Source organism: Priapulus caudatus, unplaced genomic scaffold (assembly GCF_000485595.1).
Source record: "Priapulus caudatus unplaced genomic scaffold, Priapulus_caudatus-5.0.1 Scaffold15, whole genome shotgun sequence".
Classification (NCBI taxonomy): Eukaryota; Metazoa; Priapulida; class Priapulimorpha; order Priapulimorphida; family Priapulidae; genus Priapulus; species Priapulus caudatus.
In genome coordinates this window covers 778,822-796,851 of record NW_014577076.1, presented here as the reverse complement: position 1 = coordinate 796,851, position 18,030 = coordinate 778,822, and the positions used below count along the sequence as shown (strand labels likewise).

Here is an 18,030-nt window from a genome sequence, read left to right as displayed (position 1 = left end):
CCTTCGCTCTAGCTGATGCCGGCTCAGCTGTCGCGTCGTGCCATACTAGCGCTCTGTGCGGCTGCTAACGCTGTCGTCGCTGCTAGCTGCCTGTGTTGTTCCTGCTCAGCGACTTGGTTTGGCGACCTGCTGCAGCTGTCTCCGCTGTCAGTCTTCCTGTCTGCGTAGCTCTCCTGCCTGCTTAAGGCTGCTCGTGCTGCTATGCTGCGTGCGTCGCTGGCGCGAGCTCGTCGCTCGCGCTCCCCGTCCGGCGCGGCCCCGCCCACACCTACCGCGCCCTATCGGCTCCGGCCTCCTAGCGACCCTCCCCCCCATCACGCTTCGGGTTGGCTCCACCGGTCTAGCTAGGACACTCCGTACGGGCTACCCCCTCCACTGGGCTCCGCGTACCGGCTAGGTCATCGTGCCGCGCGAGCACGCCTGGACTCCCTAGTACCTCACTCGGCCGTGAGGCTCGACGTCCTGCTTACATTCACTGATGCTAGCTAGGTCACTGCAGCCTACGTCTATCTGCTGGGGCATACTCACTGTCGCTTCATTTGTTAGCTAGCGTGCACTGACTCGCTAGATCCTACTCGGGACCGCTTGCCTTAGCTTTTCTACCCTCTTGTTAGGCGGCCTACTCAACTCTGGCGCTTTACTCGGTCCTATCTCACCTTGCCTGAGCTCTGTCTGTGCCGCTGTTAGGGACCTTACTCTCAGCTGCGAGAGCTAGACCGTCCACGTTTGCTGGCGGGCCGGGCGCGGGGTAGCCGTCACTGCCGTAGATACTCGCGACTGGCTGATGCTTTCTGCTCTGCGGTTAGCCTATTCCACTCGGCTGCCTGGGCCCGTCCTATCTCCGCCCCGCTCAAGCGCGGCAGCGACGGGCGGCACGGTCGGCTTGCGGGTGGCGGGGGGTGGGCGCGGGCGCGTAGCTGCGCGAGCTGGGGCACGGTGTGCCGGCTCTGTGTGGCGGCGGCTGCTGCTGGGTGGCTATGCTTCACGCTCGGCTACGCTGGACCTCACTTGGCGCCGTAGGGATGACGCCATGGCTGGGCTACGCCTAGCTCGCTGTGGCGTGGCGCCTTGAGGCGTTAAGTTGGGTGAGTGCCGGTGCTGGGGTTGGCATGGGCGTCGAATGAGGGTTCTCGGACTTCGTACGTGGGCGCGCCTCCACGTCCACTGGCTTATGATTCCTCGCGGCTCGAGTCTGCCGAGCCCGGATGCGTATTGTGCGCTGCCAGCTGCTCGGTGCCTACGCGTTGCGACTGCCTAGAGATATCTCTTCTCTTGGCTCTTTAGTCACGCTTGTTCCACCTGAGCCTGATCTGTCTGCGACTTCCACCCTTGCTATTTCCAGCTGCTTGTGCTGTTTATTCTCCCTATCCCCTGCTACCGTAACTACTCGTCCATACGCTCGCGTTATTACCTCCTTGCTGCGGCATGACTTTCATCCGTACTTTCGTATGTTACCGTAGGCAGTACTCACTGGCTCTCGCGTTTGGGAGGTCTCTCATCGCTTTCACTCGCCTAGTGCTCACGCAGTTAACTGCTATTACTCAACGCTGGCTACCTCTTTTTACTGTGCTAGTATTACTCGGATTGACCGCCCTACTGCTACTTCATTCTGATCGCGCAGCTGCGACTTACTCCTATCTTTGACTTACGTCTCCTACTACCCGACTGCTGGGGCTAGTTGCGACTGCTTCAGGGCAGCTGCTGCTGTAATTGCGTGATCAGCTACGCTCCAACTGTGCTCTACTCACTGCGTTACCGCGCGCCACTACTTCACTGCCCTAGCTCTAGCTCACTGCCGCTCGGCGGCCTACCTGCGCGACTGCTACGATCAGCTCACCCTGTGCCTACCTTACTCACTGCTGGCTACTCAGCGTGCTAGCCGGCGATAAGTGCCATTAGCTAGCCTAGCTTCACTGCCGCGGTCGAACCCCGACCCGCTACTCGGCAGCTGCTACGCTACTCACAACTCGCCGTCGGGGCCTGGACTTCCGCACTCGGCTGGCTAACTCACATCGTCAGCCTGCTACTCAACTTACTACTCCTATCACTGCGCCTTTCGGGGTCTATCCCTAGCCGTCACCGTGCTACGCGTGGTGCTGCTAGCCTCTACATGCCCGTAGCTTCTCACGTGCAGCTGGCACTTGGCGGTGGCCGGTCTCTTCATGCTGGCTGCTCGTCGCGTCGCCTTGAGGTCTCTCATCCTGCTTGGGCGCTGTTCGCGCGCTTACCTGTCCAGCGCTGCTAGTGAGTAGGCTTCACTGCTTAGTCCACTGGCAGCTCAACGGCGTCCATCTGCTGGCGCGGGAGCGCGCGCGCCGGTCGGCCCTACTGACTCACCTGGCGGTCGTCCTACTCACCAGTAGCGCCGTACGGTGCCGATGCTGGGACTGCCCTTCGGCGCGGGGCGCTACTCCGTAGCTACGGCCTGCTCGACGATCAGGCGCGTGGTAGTGTCTCCCGCCCTGCTCTCTAATCATGACTACTAAAACACTTTCACCTCACTTGGCGCCGTCTAGCCTCCAGTGACGCTTGATCACCTGCTATTGTACTCACTGGCTGCTGGCTACCTCACTAGCTCGCCACTCTGGTCTATCCACCTGCTAAGGCAGTTGAGCTCAGGTGCCTAGCTACTGCACTCTTCAAATACTCATCCACTAGGGTACCACTGCTGGCTACCTCAGCGTTGCTAGTATGCCGCACTGTTTAACCTACGGTCTAGTGACTACGTGATATCTCGCACTGCTACGGTACTTCACCGATGAGAGTACGTCTATACTCGACCTGTTCGGGACTACTCCCCCACTGCCCCTAAGGCCATACGATCATTGCTACGGGCTACTTCAGCTGGAAGGGACCTACCTCATCGGTATCATTACTTTAGGATATCGCTCTCCTAGGCTACCTCCACTCGACGTAGCCTACTTAATGCTCTGACCATCCTACTCGGACTGCTGTCGCGTACCTCACTATCATTAGCGCTAGATATTCAGGGACTCCCCACGCATACCTCTTTATCTGCTAGGCTACTCGACTGCTCGCGCCTAGCTCCAAATCTCTCCGCTCTTGTTGCCCTTCGCCCTGCCTTCCCTTCCGATTGCGCCCGCTGTTTCGGAGGCAGATGGGGATGGGAGTAGTCTTAGCAGTGCAGCTCCGCCTAGCAGCCTGGCGTACTGCTAGTCACGTGAACTAGTGTCTAGCTTTCATGTCAGTACGTGAGGTAGCAGCTGGGTGAGTACGGCATACGCCAGTTAAGCTAGGCTAGGCGCTGCCTAGGCTAGCGTGCGCAGGGTGAGTATTCTACGTTAATGAGGTAGTGAGGGTCTAGCCCACTCAGGTGAGTGGGTAGCAGTGAGTATCTAGGCGAGGTGTAGTGTAGCCGGCAACAGGTGAGGTACGGATGATCACTTAACGTACGCTAAGCAGTGATGTGATTAGTACATGCGATGTAGTGTAACACGCGCGTTGAGCTAGCTCACGCAGTGACTACGCAGCAGTCCGAGTATCTAGGTGCCGCGATGAGTAGGTTACGACCCAGTGGAGTAGCTAGGCAGTGGTATCTGACAGGGTGATATGGCCAGCCTAGTGAGTAGTGAGTCAGCCGAGGCAGAGAATGGGAGGCTAGCTAGCCGAACGTCACGCGTAGATGGCAGGGAGTTTACGCCAGCAGCGTGAGTAGATTGACATGAGTTTAGTAGGCTTAGCAGCTGGAGTACGCAGCAGGTGAGCTTAGGTAGCGGTGAAGGTCAGCCACGGCACAGTCTGAGTAGCAGCGTGCGGAGGGGCGGTGAGTTGTGGCTTGGAGCTCTGTGTAGTTGCTATGTCTTTAGGCAGCGCGTTGTAGTAGTTGGCCAGGTGCGAGTAGCCAGCGATTAAGTAGAGGATTGTAGACAGCAGTTGTTTAGATAGCACGTCTAAAGGTACGCGTCTAGCCAGTGAGTAGCCAGGCAGTGGCTGGTACGGCTAGGTAATGAAGCTAGGCTAGCCGACGGCTTGAGGTTAGCGGGCTAGCGACGTCGTGGACCCAGGTTAGCCAGCAGTGGTAGCTAGCTCGGCAGTGAGTCAGCCCAAGCAGGGAGTAGTTGGTGAGCCCGGTGAGGTAGAGTCTCAGCCAGTGTGAGTAGCCAGCCGGGAGTGAAGTGCTAGTGCAGGTATTCTGAGCAGTTGGAGTAGCCAGCAGGCTGATTTGTGTATGTGTGGCAGTAGTATCTTAGCAGTTTGACCGCTAGAGCAGTGAGCGGGGTTAAGATAGCCCGATTAGAGGTAGGTAGCAGTGAGTACAGGCAGCAGTGAGTAGGTCCAGTGCAATTGGTAGATCGACAGTACGTGTATCATCCGTAGTTGGGAGTATGCTGAGGCAGTGAGTAGCCAGCAGGTGAGCTAGAGGTCATTAAAGTAGTAGCAGTGACGTAGCCAGCATGGAGTAGCTAGTAAGAGAGTGAGTATCTAGAATGGAGTAGTGAGTGATCTAGCAGTGGAGGTAGCGCAGGAGTAGTTGAGTAGGCGCCAGTGAGTAGCTAGCAGGGGTGAAGCTAAGTGCAGTGAGTATCTAAGCAGTGGAGTTAGCGCAGCAGGTAGTAGATAGCCATTAAGTAGGGCTGCAGGTGAGTAGGGTGCAGTGAGGTAGTGGGCTACGAGAGAAAGCTAGCGGTTGAGGTAGTAGCCAGTGGAGTATCTAGGCAGTGAGTAGGAGCAGTGAGTAGCCAGCCAGCGGAGTTAGGTAGCAGTTGAGTAAGCCAGCAGTGAGTAGCAGCAGTGAACATAGCTTAAACAGAAGAAAGCTAGCAGTGGTTATCTAGCCAGGTAAGTAGCGGGAGCGAGGTGAGCTTAGCTCGTAGCAGTGAGTAGCGTAACGAGAAATGGCTAGGCGCAGTCGATGTAGCTAGCAGTGCAGTAGGGCTAACAGAAGAAAAGGCTGAGCAGTGAGTTAGCTACAGTGAGTAGCTAACAGAATGAAGCCAGCAGTGAGTATCCAGCAGTGAGTAGCTGGCAGTGACTAGCTAGCAATGAGTAATTAGCAGGGACTAGCTAGCAGTGAGTAGCTAGGAGTCAGGTGCTCGCACACTTGAGCTAGTAGGCAGTGCAGTTTAGGGCTAGGTAGTCAGTAGTTAGCACATGAGCTTACGCTCAGCAGGCGGGAGCGTATCAGCAGACAGCCTCGCATACAGGCTAGCAGCAGACAGTAGCGCAGGGAGCTAGCAGCAGAAAGCCTTAGCAGCAGGACAGTAGCGAGCAACAGCTGGGCAGCACGCAGCTTTAGCAGGCAGACCTTTTAGCAGCAGACAGCTAGCTAGCAGACAGCTTAGCAGCACAGCTCTGCAGCAAGGACTAGTGCAGCGGAGCTAGCAGCAGACAGCTAGGCAGCAGGACAGCTAGCGAGCAGAAGGCTGCAGAGACAAGCCGAGTAGCAGATCAGCTAGGCAGCAGGGGACAGCTAGCCAGCAGACAGCTAGTCTAGCAGGACAGCCTAGCCAGAGACAGCTATAGCAGACAGCTACGACGCAGACAGGCTAGCAGCAGGGACAGCTAGCACAGACAGCTAGCAGCAGAACAGCTAGCAGGCAGGAACCAGCTAAGTAGGGCAGACACGATAGCAGCAGCACAGAGTCAGCAGACAGCTATAGCAGACAGCTAGCAGCAGACACGCTAGCCAGCAGACAGCTTAGCAGCCAGACAGCTATCACGCACGCAGCTAGGTAGCAGGGATACAGCTAGCAGCAGACAGGCTTTAGTAGGCAGCAGGCTTAGCAAGCAGTGACCAGACTCCAGCATAGCAGGACAACTAGCAGCAGACGAGCTTAGGGTAAGCCAGCACAGCTTAGTAGCAGACAGCTAGAGCAGACAAGCGTAGTAGCAGACACGCTAGCAGCAGACGAGCTCTAGTAGGCAGACAGCTAGCAGCAGACGCTGAGCGAGCGAACAGCTAGCAGCCAGCAGTAGAGGCAGCACAGCTAGTTTTTAGCAGACAGCTAGCCCAGCAGACTAGCTTTAGGTAGCAGACAGCTAGTTAGCAGACAGCTTTAGAGGCTAGACGAGCGTTTAAGGCAGGCAGACAGCTAGCAGCCAGACAGCTAGCCAGGCAGAAACAGCCTAGTTAGCAGAAAGCTAGCAGCAGACAGCTACGGCCTAGGCAGACAGCTAGCCAGCCAGCACGCTGAGTAGCAGACAAGCTTTTAGCCAGCAGACACGTCTAGCCAGCAGGACAGCTTAAAGCAGCAGACAACTTGTTTAGCAGCAGGACAGCTAGTAGCACGACAGCTTAGGCAGCTAGACAGCTAGCAGCAGGGCGCTAGCGAAGCAGTCAGTTAGCCAGCCAGACAGCTAGCAGCAGGACAGCTAGTAGCAGACAGCTTAGCGCAGGCGCGATAGCAGCAGACAGCTAGCCAGTCAGACAGTAGCAGCAACCAGTACGCAGCAGACAGCTAGCGCGCGAGCTAGACAGCAGACAGCTAGCAGCAGGTGCTTAGCAAGCAAACAGCTTACAGCAGCCAGTCGAGCAGCCAGACAGCAGGCAGCGACAGCTAGTGCCAGACAGCTCGATGGCAGGCCAGACGAGCTTAGCAGCAGACAGCTAGCCAGCAGACAGCTAGCAGCAGACAGCTAGTAGCCCAGACAGCTTTAAGTAGCATCGACAGCTGGCCAGCAGACAGCTTAGACACAGACAGCTAGGTAGCAGACAGGCTTAGCAGAGCAGCTAGCAGCAGACAGTAGCCAGGCAGACAGGCTAGCAGCAGACAGCACTAGGTTAGCCAGACAGCTAGCCCAGCAGGAGATTTTAGCGCAGACAGCAGCATGCAAACGCCTTATGCGCGAGACGAGCCTAGCAGCGGAGTTGTAGTTGCTAGTCTTAGCAGCAAGACGCTTAGTAGCTAGACAGCTTCAGCAAGCAGACCAACTAGCAGCAGACAGCTAGCAGCACGACAGGCGTTAGGCAGCAGGAGATAAACAACAAGGAGCATAACAGCAGACAGCTAGCAGCAGGGAGGCTAGCCAGCAGCAGATTAGCAGGCAGGGGGAGCCTAGCCAGAAACGCTAGCATGGCAGACAGCTTGCAGGCAGGAGTAGCAGCAAGAGCGTCGCCAGCAGACCAGCTAGGCAGCAGCATTAGGCCAGCACAGTTAGCAGACCATCAGTTTAGCAGCAGGGAGCTAAAGCAGCAGACAGCGAGCCAGCAGGACAGTAAGCAGCCAGGGAGCTGCAGCAGACAAGCATTAGCAGCAGGGAGGCATAGCAGAGAGGCTAGCAGCAGGGGAGCTAACAGCAGGACAGCTTAGCCGGGCGAGATAGCAGCAGACAGCGTTTAGCAGGCAGGAGCTTAACAGGCAGACAGCCTGGTAGCCATGACAGGCTAGACAGCAGGAACTAGCGCAGGCAGACCAGCTTAGCAGCAGGTAGCTGAGCCAGCAAACAGCTTCAGCAGCGTACAGCCTTGGAGAGCATGGGCAGCTAGCAAGGGCAAAACAGGCTTCCAGCCAGCAGACAGCTAGCAGCAGGGAGATTAGCAGCAAGGGAGCTTAGCAGGCAGACAGCTAGCAGGCAGACAGCTCTAGTAGCAGGGGTACTTTAGCAGGCACGGGTGTCAGAATTAGCAGAGACAGCTCAGCAGCTCAGAAGCTTTAGCAGCAGGTGAGTCTAGCAGCGGGGAGCTAGCAGCATAGAAAGCTTTAGCAGCATCTGACACACTTAGCAGCAGACCAGCTAGAGCAGACAGCTTAGTGCAGGGAGTAGCAGCAGGGAGATAGCAGGCAGCAGCTAGCAGCAGACAGCTGCAGCCAGACAGCTAAGGTTAGCTCAGGCAGCTGCAGCAGCGGGAGATAGCAGCCAGACCAGACAGCTAGCAGCAGGGAGCTAGCAGCAGACAGCTAGCAGCAGACAGCTAGCAGCAGACAGCTAGCAGCAGACAGCTAGCAGCAGACAGCTAGCAGCAGGGAGCTAGCAGCAGACAGCTAGCAGCAGACAGCTAGTAGCAGACAGCTAGCAGCAGGAGCTAGCAGCAGACAGCTAGCAGCAGGAGCTAGCAGCAGACAGCTAGCAGCAGGGAGCTAGCAGCAGGCAGCTAGCAGCAGACAGCTAGCAGCAGACAGCTAGCAGCAGGGAGCTAGCAGCAGGGAGCTAACAGCAGACAGCTAGCAGCAGGGAGCTAGCAGATGCCTGCAACGTACTTCATTTCCCCTGCAGCAATTGAAATTACGCTCGCCACTCCATAGCACAAACTCTGATAATGCGACATTTATTACGGAATATATTTCGGTGTAAATCATGCGACAATGCAATTTCCGCCGACATTAGCTCGATCTGTCACGTGACCGGAGGCACTGTAGTGATAGCAAAATTTTAGATTCGAACTGCCGCGGTGTGTTCAGGGGTGACGAAACGCCTCATTTCAAAAGCATACAATCTAAAGGTCCTCTCTTCACGAGCACTTAATTCCGCTAACACAATACTCTTCTAACACAATTATCCCGCTGCCGAGTTAGTACGGAACGACTGCTCCTGTAGTATGTGTGCGACGTCTGCGTGTGGGTTTAGGGCCTTCCCACGCACGCGATAGAAGCATCCATGATAAGGACTTAATCAGACAAGATTGCCATTAATTCAGTTAAGATCTGCGGGACAGTATCAAGTCTAACTGGTTCAATTACACTTACACTTATGCACAACACGCATCTCCTTCAGTCGCATGTTCGTTACGTTTACAAGATTCCACAACCAGCGTGGGTAACAAATAAAGTCAATGTACAACCCCCATCTACACGCTATTCAAATTCTCGTATAACGTACCACTGAGTGTACACGTATATTATAACATGAGTAATTGTGATAAATCGCTATACACACAGCAGGTGATAAGACGCAGCGACGCCGGCTGTGCACAACAGCCGCCATTACGGAACAACGAGTGTAAAAAATCACTTAGCTGTCGCAATGCGAAGACCGCTGATAAACGCAACTATACGAAGAAATGCCTCGTAAATGTCACGATAACTTATTTGTCCGCGTTCTCAGCTAAATCGCTCGAAAAACGCTTTTAAACGCAGTTCTAAGCATTGTCGCCCACCGACATAAAGGAAACACATGGTATTAAGCGTGGTAATTAAAAGCTCTCAAATACACAGCTATAGATTCTGAGAGGCTGTTGCCAACACGCACTAAGAATAGTAAGTGGCAAGCAGATATGGATTTCCATGCATCTCGCCACAACCAGCCAAAGCAGTGGGCCCTTCCTTCCCCGTGCAACGACCGCTGACCCATACAGAACAACTGAAGCGAGTATCGGGGGAATTGTGTGAATCCTGATGTCATTTGGCTGTTATATTGGTCAGTGTGTATTTGTACAGAAGTCGAGTTCCCAGCATTTATTAACAATGTGGAGTTAACAAGCGCTTACTCGATTGCTGATCAACCAACATGGTGGCGAGGTGACACTGCTTGTTTGCACTGCGGTGATGGGACAATGCATTATCCAGTTATTGTAGATCAGTGACGGCAATATATAGACGAGTGACTCACCTAGCGCCCTCCAGTGGTGACATGAAGACATCTCCATCAACGATGTCAACGATGCAGTGCTCTGGCATGATGCCCAGGCCACTGAGCTGTATGTCCTGCTCCACGGGGGCATTGGGACCGCCCACTAGCGTGTGATCCTGTAAGACAAATATACGGCTTGTACTTACGGAGTTCACCAACAGATATACCTAACATTTAAGTTAAGCGAAGAAACGGATAAGACGGTGGAATGCCCGACCTCTCTTGGATTCACTTCACTCATTATGGCCGGACCATGGCCTAAGAGTACTATAAGTGAGAGCTACTGAAACGACGACCTCCCCTAACCATAGGAGCAAGTGGATTAGGATTCACAGCATCCCATGGGAAGTGCTGCATGGCGAAAGAGAGAACGCGCACTCGTGCCAACAGCGTTGTAACTGCCTCTCAGCAGACCAAGCACCAATGTCGGCAGCGCGCGGACACGTATATCTGCCGTAAATAAAACATGACCCGTTCTCAATGCCACTAGAGAATGACACTGATAAAAGTTTAGAACTCTGAGCAGAAGCCATAGTGCGCGCAACCAGCTTTTAGCATGGAATGTCAAAAACATAATTACTTACGAGACAAATCCCATTAGCATATCATCTGCGCTATTTAAATGTAATTGACTTTGTAATAGTATCTTTTGTCGGATCAATGTCGGTGAGCAGCGTTGAGAGGGCTGAGGGCCCAGGCTACGGATCAGGTAAGCCGCAGTTACAGTTGGCATGGTTACAGCCAGCATTCATGGCATCACAGTTAGGGTGGTTACACGCAAGAAAGCATATGCTGAGATCTCTCATTGAGGGCTACACCAAGGTGGGATCCAATAGCAATATATTAGAGGCAACGTCACGTGCACTAGGCCAAAAAATTGCAGGAACCGTTGTCTCCACCTAACAGTAACTTCGTTGACTGCTCGGTCGGGGGACACTAGGTTGATTATACTGGCAATGCATCGTACAACTTGACACCTGTATGCATGCAGGCGAAAATTTACTGATCAAGCCCCCCCCCCCCTACTAGACGCGTGCACTTTAGCTGACACGTGATGATAAATGATCCACTTTATAAAGCTCATAGCAATCCAATCACGTGCTTCAAAAACAATTTCAATAACATTGCTCCCCGTCAACCGACACTTGATGATTGACAAACCACTCGGCCCAGCCCACTTAAAACGTTCACCGTGAAAATCCCGGAGCTTTTAGCCAATAGAAACGAATTTTGCATGCACTTAAACAGCCCGGTCATTAGAGAGGAGCCTGCGTGCGTGCGTGCGTGCGTGCGTGCGTGCGTGGGTACATGCTTATGTATGTGGCTGCGTGCGTGTGTACAGTGGGGAGAGGGTGGAGACGTGCAATGAAAACACAATTTTTCATAATTAGCTCGAGAATGACTGACGCTTATGTCGCAGCTATTTCCCGCGACTCACAGCAAGACGCTGAAAACATTACATTTCACTCACTCTTTCTCTCTTTCTCTCAACGCAAACATTACTCATCATTAGTTGCTATTGTAAATCAGGGCTTCTAACGTGCTGCTGCTACTCCGGCAGAGAACAAGTGAGCTTAAGGGGAAACGTGGTTCAGCGTGGTGTATGTGACCTGTATTCAGTATGCCCCGCGCGACGCCATTAACGTGTGTACGCGTTTTAAAAACACCAGTATCGATCTCACGGTGCCACACGAACACCGGCTCCTCCCGCAACGTAATAATTCAATAACCAAACAAATAATGCATGCGCTGAATATGACAGTGGGCGCTTCGAACCACTCCTTTGTAATAGCGTTTACATTGCGATGCATGCGTTTCGTGCGTAATTATACATACTAACACGATTCCGCCACAGCCACTCCACTATACGAACTCACTCACTCACGCAAACCAACATCTACGGCAACCACCTATATGCGTAAAATCAGACAGCTGCACATGGCTTCACTTAGACAGCCACACGAGATCTAGAGAGACAGGCTACGACACACACTCTCTCTCGCGCGCGCTCTCTCTCTCCGTATCGACGACGAATTTCAATGAGTTATGCGTATCGCCATCATTGGCTAGACACGTGCTCGTTCACAAGAGAAATAATTTCAGCAATAACATGAAACGTGCACGGCAGCTGATATCTGCATCCCGCATACATGGCTTCACTACACAAAAGCCCTTACACACCATCACGAAACAGAACAAGCTCAACAACCACGGCAAAAAAGACATCATCGTCGTCTCTTCCCGAAATCGCCATAAACGCGAAATCCGGGCCTCAGGAACTCGCGAAACTCCACACTGAAAATTGATTCCGGTTGGATGACGTGAGATTGCATATGAAGGCCACCATGGCTAACTTTCCGCATCATCACTCCAGCTCTCCCAGTATCACCATCCCTCTCCCAGCATCACCATCCCTCTCCCAGCATCACCATCCCTCTCCCAGCATCTCCATCCCTCTCCCAGCATCACCATCCCTCTCCCAGCATCACCATCCCTCTCCCAGTATCACCATCCCTCTCCCAGCATCACTATCCCTCTCCCAGCATCACCACCTCCCTCTTCCATAATTATAATCTCACTTCTAGCATCGCCATCCCTCTTCCAGCAATATTCCCTCTCGCACCACCACCATACATCGACCAGCCACAGGATCTCTCTCCCAGCATCATCACATCTCCTCCAGCACTCCTCATACACGCTGACCTCACTTGCCGTAACTGCATGCACGTCTGACTGCATGTCTGCTGAACAAGGTGATCGCATCTGTGACGGCAGCCAGCCGGGGGGGGGGGGCGAAGGCGGTAGCGGGCTCACAGTTTCACAACCAGCGGGTCACACAGGGCCGCAGAAAAAACTCCCGCGTCCATCGATGGTCAGTGACACGGAAAGCGCTGCGGTGATTGTGCGCGAGGCGGTGCGCTTTGAAGCCGCCGACCCTTTTCTGTCGGCGATGAGCAAATCTGTCGCGCGCTGTGTGACGTGACTTCAAATTTACTGCGAGTTTTTGATCTGCGTGCAGATTCCTGCGCTGCCGCTGCCGCTGCACCGATCACCCGCCGTGTATTGAATGCAGCTGGGCTTAATGGATTTGCGTCTTCGCATCACTGAATCTTAAAAAACACCATGGTACAGCGTCGTGGATGAGCTCATGCAAGCCTCTCGTCTGCAGTTGCTAAATCAGCCGTGGAGAATGACATGGTATTGTCCTTGCCTAATAACCGGCTGCGGGAGGGCAGGGCGAAGTGCGATAGTTAGCGCGATAGATATAGCGCGATTTTATATCTAGTACTTCCTACTAATTTTATCCGCCGCGGTCTCTCTCTCTCTCTCTCTCTCTCTCTCTCTCTCGCAATCTCTTCTCCCTCTCTCTCTCTCGCTACCTCTTTCTAGTCATCATCCGTCGTCCGTCGTACGTGCCGTCGTCGTCGTTCATCCAGTCCATGCCATGTATCTATCGTGTCCGTCTATCTATTCTCTCTCTCTCTCTCTCTCTTACATAACATATACTATGTATTATATATATATAGTATTATATTTATATGCAACTTCTTCTATCTGTTCTTATCTTATGCTTATTCCATCAACGCTAACATCCATCCGCCCAAAACACCACCAACCCACTCGCATCCCATCCATCATTCCTTCATCTCACTCCCTTCCATCCACTCCATCCCGCCTTATACTGCCCATCAACTTCACATTCTCACCAGTCTCATCATCATTGCCATCAATCACATCCATGCCACATCCATACACAATGCCATCCATCACAACCATCACTCATTCCTTCATCGACCTCCATCTCCATCATCATCCATCCATCCCTCCATCCATCCTCCAGCCTTCATCCCTCACTCATCCATTCATCATCGCTCTCATCCATCCATCCATCCATCCAGCCCACTCACTCATCCCGCCCTTCTCTCTCTTCCTCTTCTCTCCGTATCTTCCGCTACCCCTCGCTCTCTCTCTCTGGCGGGCTCCTCTCTCTCTCTCTCTCCTCTCTCTCTCTCAGTCTCTCTCTTCTCTCTCTCTCTCCCAGGAGTTTCTGGGCTCTAGTGCCTTGTTCTTCGGCCGCGGGTGATAGAGTGTTGACCCACACTAATTTATTAACATTACTGATTTATCCTATCAGTTGGGCATCCCTATCTAATGTGCCGTTTTTATTTATTAATCGCCGACGGCCGTGCGTGTTTTCCTAGGCGAGCAGCTGCGCTGTGCGCAAACACGGCAGCCCGAACCTGGCCATTCTCACGTCATAGATGACAGCATATAAATTTACACGCCGAAACAACCGACGTACTAAACAGTCGCTGAAAGGCATTACACAAACACGCCTGCGCGCCCGCGCCGCGCCGCTAAACGTACATATTACACACACACACACACACATATATATATATATATATATATATATATATATACATATACACACCTGCATAAGCACATGGGTACAGTTGTACAGGTGGACAGGTAAGTGCGCAGGTAGACGCAGTAGAGCCACGCACATATCGTGCAATTTCTCAACGTTACCCATCGTTACAGTGACATCATTAAATCAGCAGTAAAAATAACAGAACGTCAAAAATACGGAAACATGCGGCCGATGTCACCGCGCAAACGAACAAACGATTGAGCAAATGAACGATCGGACGGAAAAGCGCACGAACAAACGAACGCACGCACGCACGCACGCACGCACGAACAAGGTGATTACAAGCGGACGACATGCGCTAGAAGCGCCGTTGCTTGCCGCAATTCACGCGTCGACGAATCAATTCCCGCATGAATGTGGAAATCACGATAACCGGACACGAAGGCTTCAACATTTACAGCGCATCTAACTGCTAATAGAAATCCTCGGCGCGCAATTATAACGGGATTATGTACGATGCGGTAAAAACTGCGAAGCGCATAGAAACCTTCTATCGGTTTTTTTAAATCTGGTTTGCAAATATAAATTTATTATTTCGAATAAACTCATATGCCGAGTTATTTGCGTTCTCTTGCGTGGACACGGCCGGCGAATTACTCGCACGTAATATAACGTTCGAGCATGCAACGTAATGCAGCAAAAACGTACAATTCACCAACAGCACGAGTCGCTTTCAACTCGTATGTAATTGAAAATGCATTACGCGACAGCTTACAATCGTTTTCACGTGGGTGAACGATGCATGACTCACATCCTTCACACAAAATCATATCCCTGTCTTACACCTAACCTAAGACAATTCCACAAATGCGAAAACGGTCCACAATTCGCGTGAAGAAGAATTCTTGTCAGATTTCTATATCTGGGATCCCACCTTTAGGTTTGTTATTTTAATTGACATACAAGCGCTCCGCGCATGGCAGATATTGACCTATTTGGTATACCTGATATATTATATATATATATCTATCTATCAAATTTGGGTGTTAATCAGTCATGTTTTGGTCCACCTAACTTTTATGTTACGATTATTCAATTTCCAATTGCGGAAATTCAGGTTGACGGAAAATCGCCCTTGGATTCTATCTCTGCCCGGCCCTCTCTAAGCTCCATGAGTTTAGAAGGGCTGAAGCGGGATCCTATGTGCCTATCATCCTTCCGCATCTCCTCATTTTTGCGAACCTCAGGAATGCAAGCTCATGTTTGCTGTTTATTTGCTGTTTTGTAGCGTATAACAGCACAGACTCGTGGCAATTTTAATGCAGGCGTAATCAGTAATATTTACGCTAATATAGGGAGGTGAGACCTAATTTGTCTACATGTTGTTATTTCTGAATTTATTTGAGAGGTAACGATTTTAAGTAGAGATATTAACGAACGTGATGAACGTAAGTAATGTTCACGTGCTTGCGAGTAGTGGATGTCAGTTTTGACCCCATGTAGTTTTACTAACGATGACGAATAGCTGTTTAGAATACATGACAATTATCTGCTGACGATTCACTACCACGGGGAAAGACTAGTGTCACCCCAGGCACCGCTGAAACGCATCGAGATTTAGTCGGATGCGTGTCTGCGTGCGCGCGTGCCCGAGTGCGTGCGTGTATGAGCGCGTACTCGTGTGCCCGCAGCATTCATACACGGGTCTATCTACATACATGTACATCTTGTACATACGTACAAGCTGGTCGCATGCGCTAGGATGTGAGCGCGGAATGCATTACTATGTCAATGTTTGCGGCTATAGCCTAGGCAAGCACGATATCTATCGCCAGGAGGCGTTATTATATATATATATATATATAGCTCGGCAATAGCTCATTATTATAGAAATACCCCGATGAGAAATTAAAGTCTGCTGGTCACCCTAACTGGTGCATGCACATAAATAAAAAAAATTATTGTCTGTGATGTGGAATACTTGACTCTAGGTTCTAGGGTTATTTTCAGTTGATTTAGGTTAAAATTACGCTTCATAAAAAGTTTTATGGTTCAATATTTATTTGAAATATTTAAAAAAAATGTTTTACAACTGACGGCTATACGTCGTTGCTTACAACGACGGTGGCGCCACCGGCAGCGCACCCACTGAAAAGTTGCGCAAAGCAACGTTTCGGCCGCAGGCTACATACCGAGGGTGTTTCTTATTTATTAATTTAAAAGCAGAAGGATTGCAATATCTTATAAACGACATATAGTTTCAGTTATAATATGGATAAATTTGTCCTAAATGAATATCGTTCGGTTAAATAGCATTTAGGTATAAATAAAATTGGACTTTTGTGATTAGCCCTCGGTCTGTAACGTGCAAAATATTTTGGCAAATGCGCAACTTTTTCAGGGTGGCAGCACAGGCGCGGGTGTCATGTCAGCGCCCAAAAATGAAGATTTCAAAATTCAATGTTGTTTTATGACAAACGTGAATACGTAATTATAGATATTTATAGGTATGTGCTATTATTTTTAAATCTACAATCATAATATACTCTCAAATTCTAGAGTAAAGTATTCCTTCAAAAAAACATCAATCTATTGTTAGGGTTTAAATTTACTAATAATTTTCGATCAATGTGAACAGGTATGAGGTGCGCAAACACATATGCCCGTGTACGCACACATGCGCACCCACACACACGCACGCACGCGCGCACACATACACCAATTTCCTTTTTCTTGCATAAAATTTTCCGAGTTATACATTTTACTATGACAGTTATACATTGACTCTACATATTAGCAGGGGTTAATAATGACAAATTTGTCATTACTAACCCCTGATATTAGCCATCCTCGGAAACTTCCTCTCGGGTAAGATTGGTAGAACATGTTTCTTATTAAAAGCGCGTGTTTTCCTTCCTGAAGCTCTTTTTAGCTCAGTTCTTTTTCAATTTTTAGCTAAGATGTGATCTAATAACTTCAACGCTTGAAGCCATGTAATAAGACGCATTAAAGACGCACGATCGTCTGCAACATACAGTTCAACTCATAAATTAACCCCAGTGCTTAGTTTACCACGCGATAAACGATCTACATAGTCAATTATATAGGTCCAGTATGTACGCTGTACACGTGTAGGCTTATACACTACATAATCACCAACGAGGACGTCTAGGCAAGTACACGACCACCACCCAAGACTGGGAGCAATAGCGAAGAGTGTGGCACACTAGCACCCAGCGAACGGGATTCACCGGCTAAGCTCCGGAAGAACTTGCCAAACCCTTGTGGGTACTAGATAAGCTCTGTGGGTACTAGCTAATTAAGGAGGAACACGAGCTAAACTGCAGATGCAGTAAATTAACAGTAGGAGCACTAAGCATTAGCTGAGTCCCAGGATTACAGCACACTATCCGCACTAGTTCTAGGATCACTAAATACGCTGCAGCACTAAGACAACTAGCTAAGCACAGAGCGCACGCACACGCCCGCAGCAGCCGAGCATGCGCAGATGTGAGCAGCTCTCGTCGTTCTCACGCACGTACAAGCAGAGCAAATTAATCACGATCAGTCTTCATCCAAGTCCAAATCTTATTTCGAGCCATTTTGCGCGCTTGCCAGCTTTGGCGCGCGCTCACCGTTCGGCCGCATAGACCGCGCGTGCGAGAGCTGCGTGCGGTTAATGTGCACGTTTGCGCCGCTAATCACGGCTACTGCTCTCTCTCCCTCACTCCCCCTCACTCGGTCTCTCTCTTTCGCGCACGCACTCTCTCTCTCTCTCTCTCTCTCTGCATCGCCCATCTCGCTTTATTAATGATCATCAAAGCAGATAGATATAGAGAGGCAGATGGTGAGAGAGAGAAAGAGAGAAGGCGGTAGACACACACGCACGCACGCACGCGCGCGCGCACACACACACACACACACACACACACACACACACACACACACACACACACACACACAAATTAATTTGATAAAACCATAAAATTGGAAATTTTCATAAACAACAAAAAACTCCCTTTCTCCCTCTCTCTTTCTCGACACACACGCACGCACGCACGCGCGCGCGCACACACACACATACACACACACACACACACACACACACACACACACACACACACACA

General features: G+C 51.1%; 1 protein-coding gene across 1 annotated transcript in view; it reads right to left on the bottom strand.

Moving 5' to 3' along the window:
- LOC106809491 (kinesin-like protein KIF13A) overlaps positions 1-18,030 on the bottom strand; it is a 248,634-nt gene that overhangs the window by 32,759 nt on the left and 197,845 nt on the right. Inside the window, exon 14 of the mRNA XM_014812582.1 lies at positions 9,508-9,644. Within this exon, the coding sequence (XP_014668068.1) occupies positions 9,508-9,644 (137 nt within the window). The remainder of the gene's footprint in view (positions 1-9,507; positions 9,645-18,030) is intronic.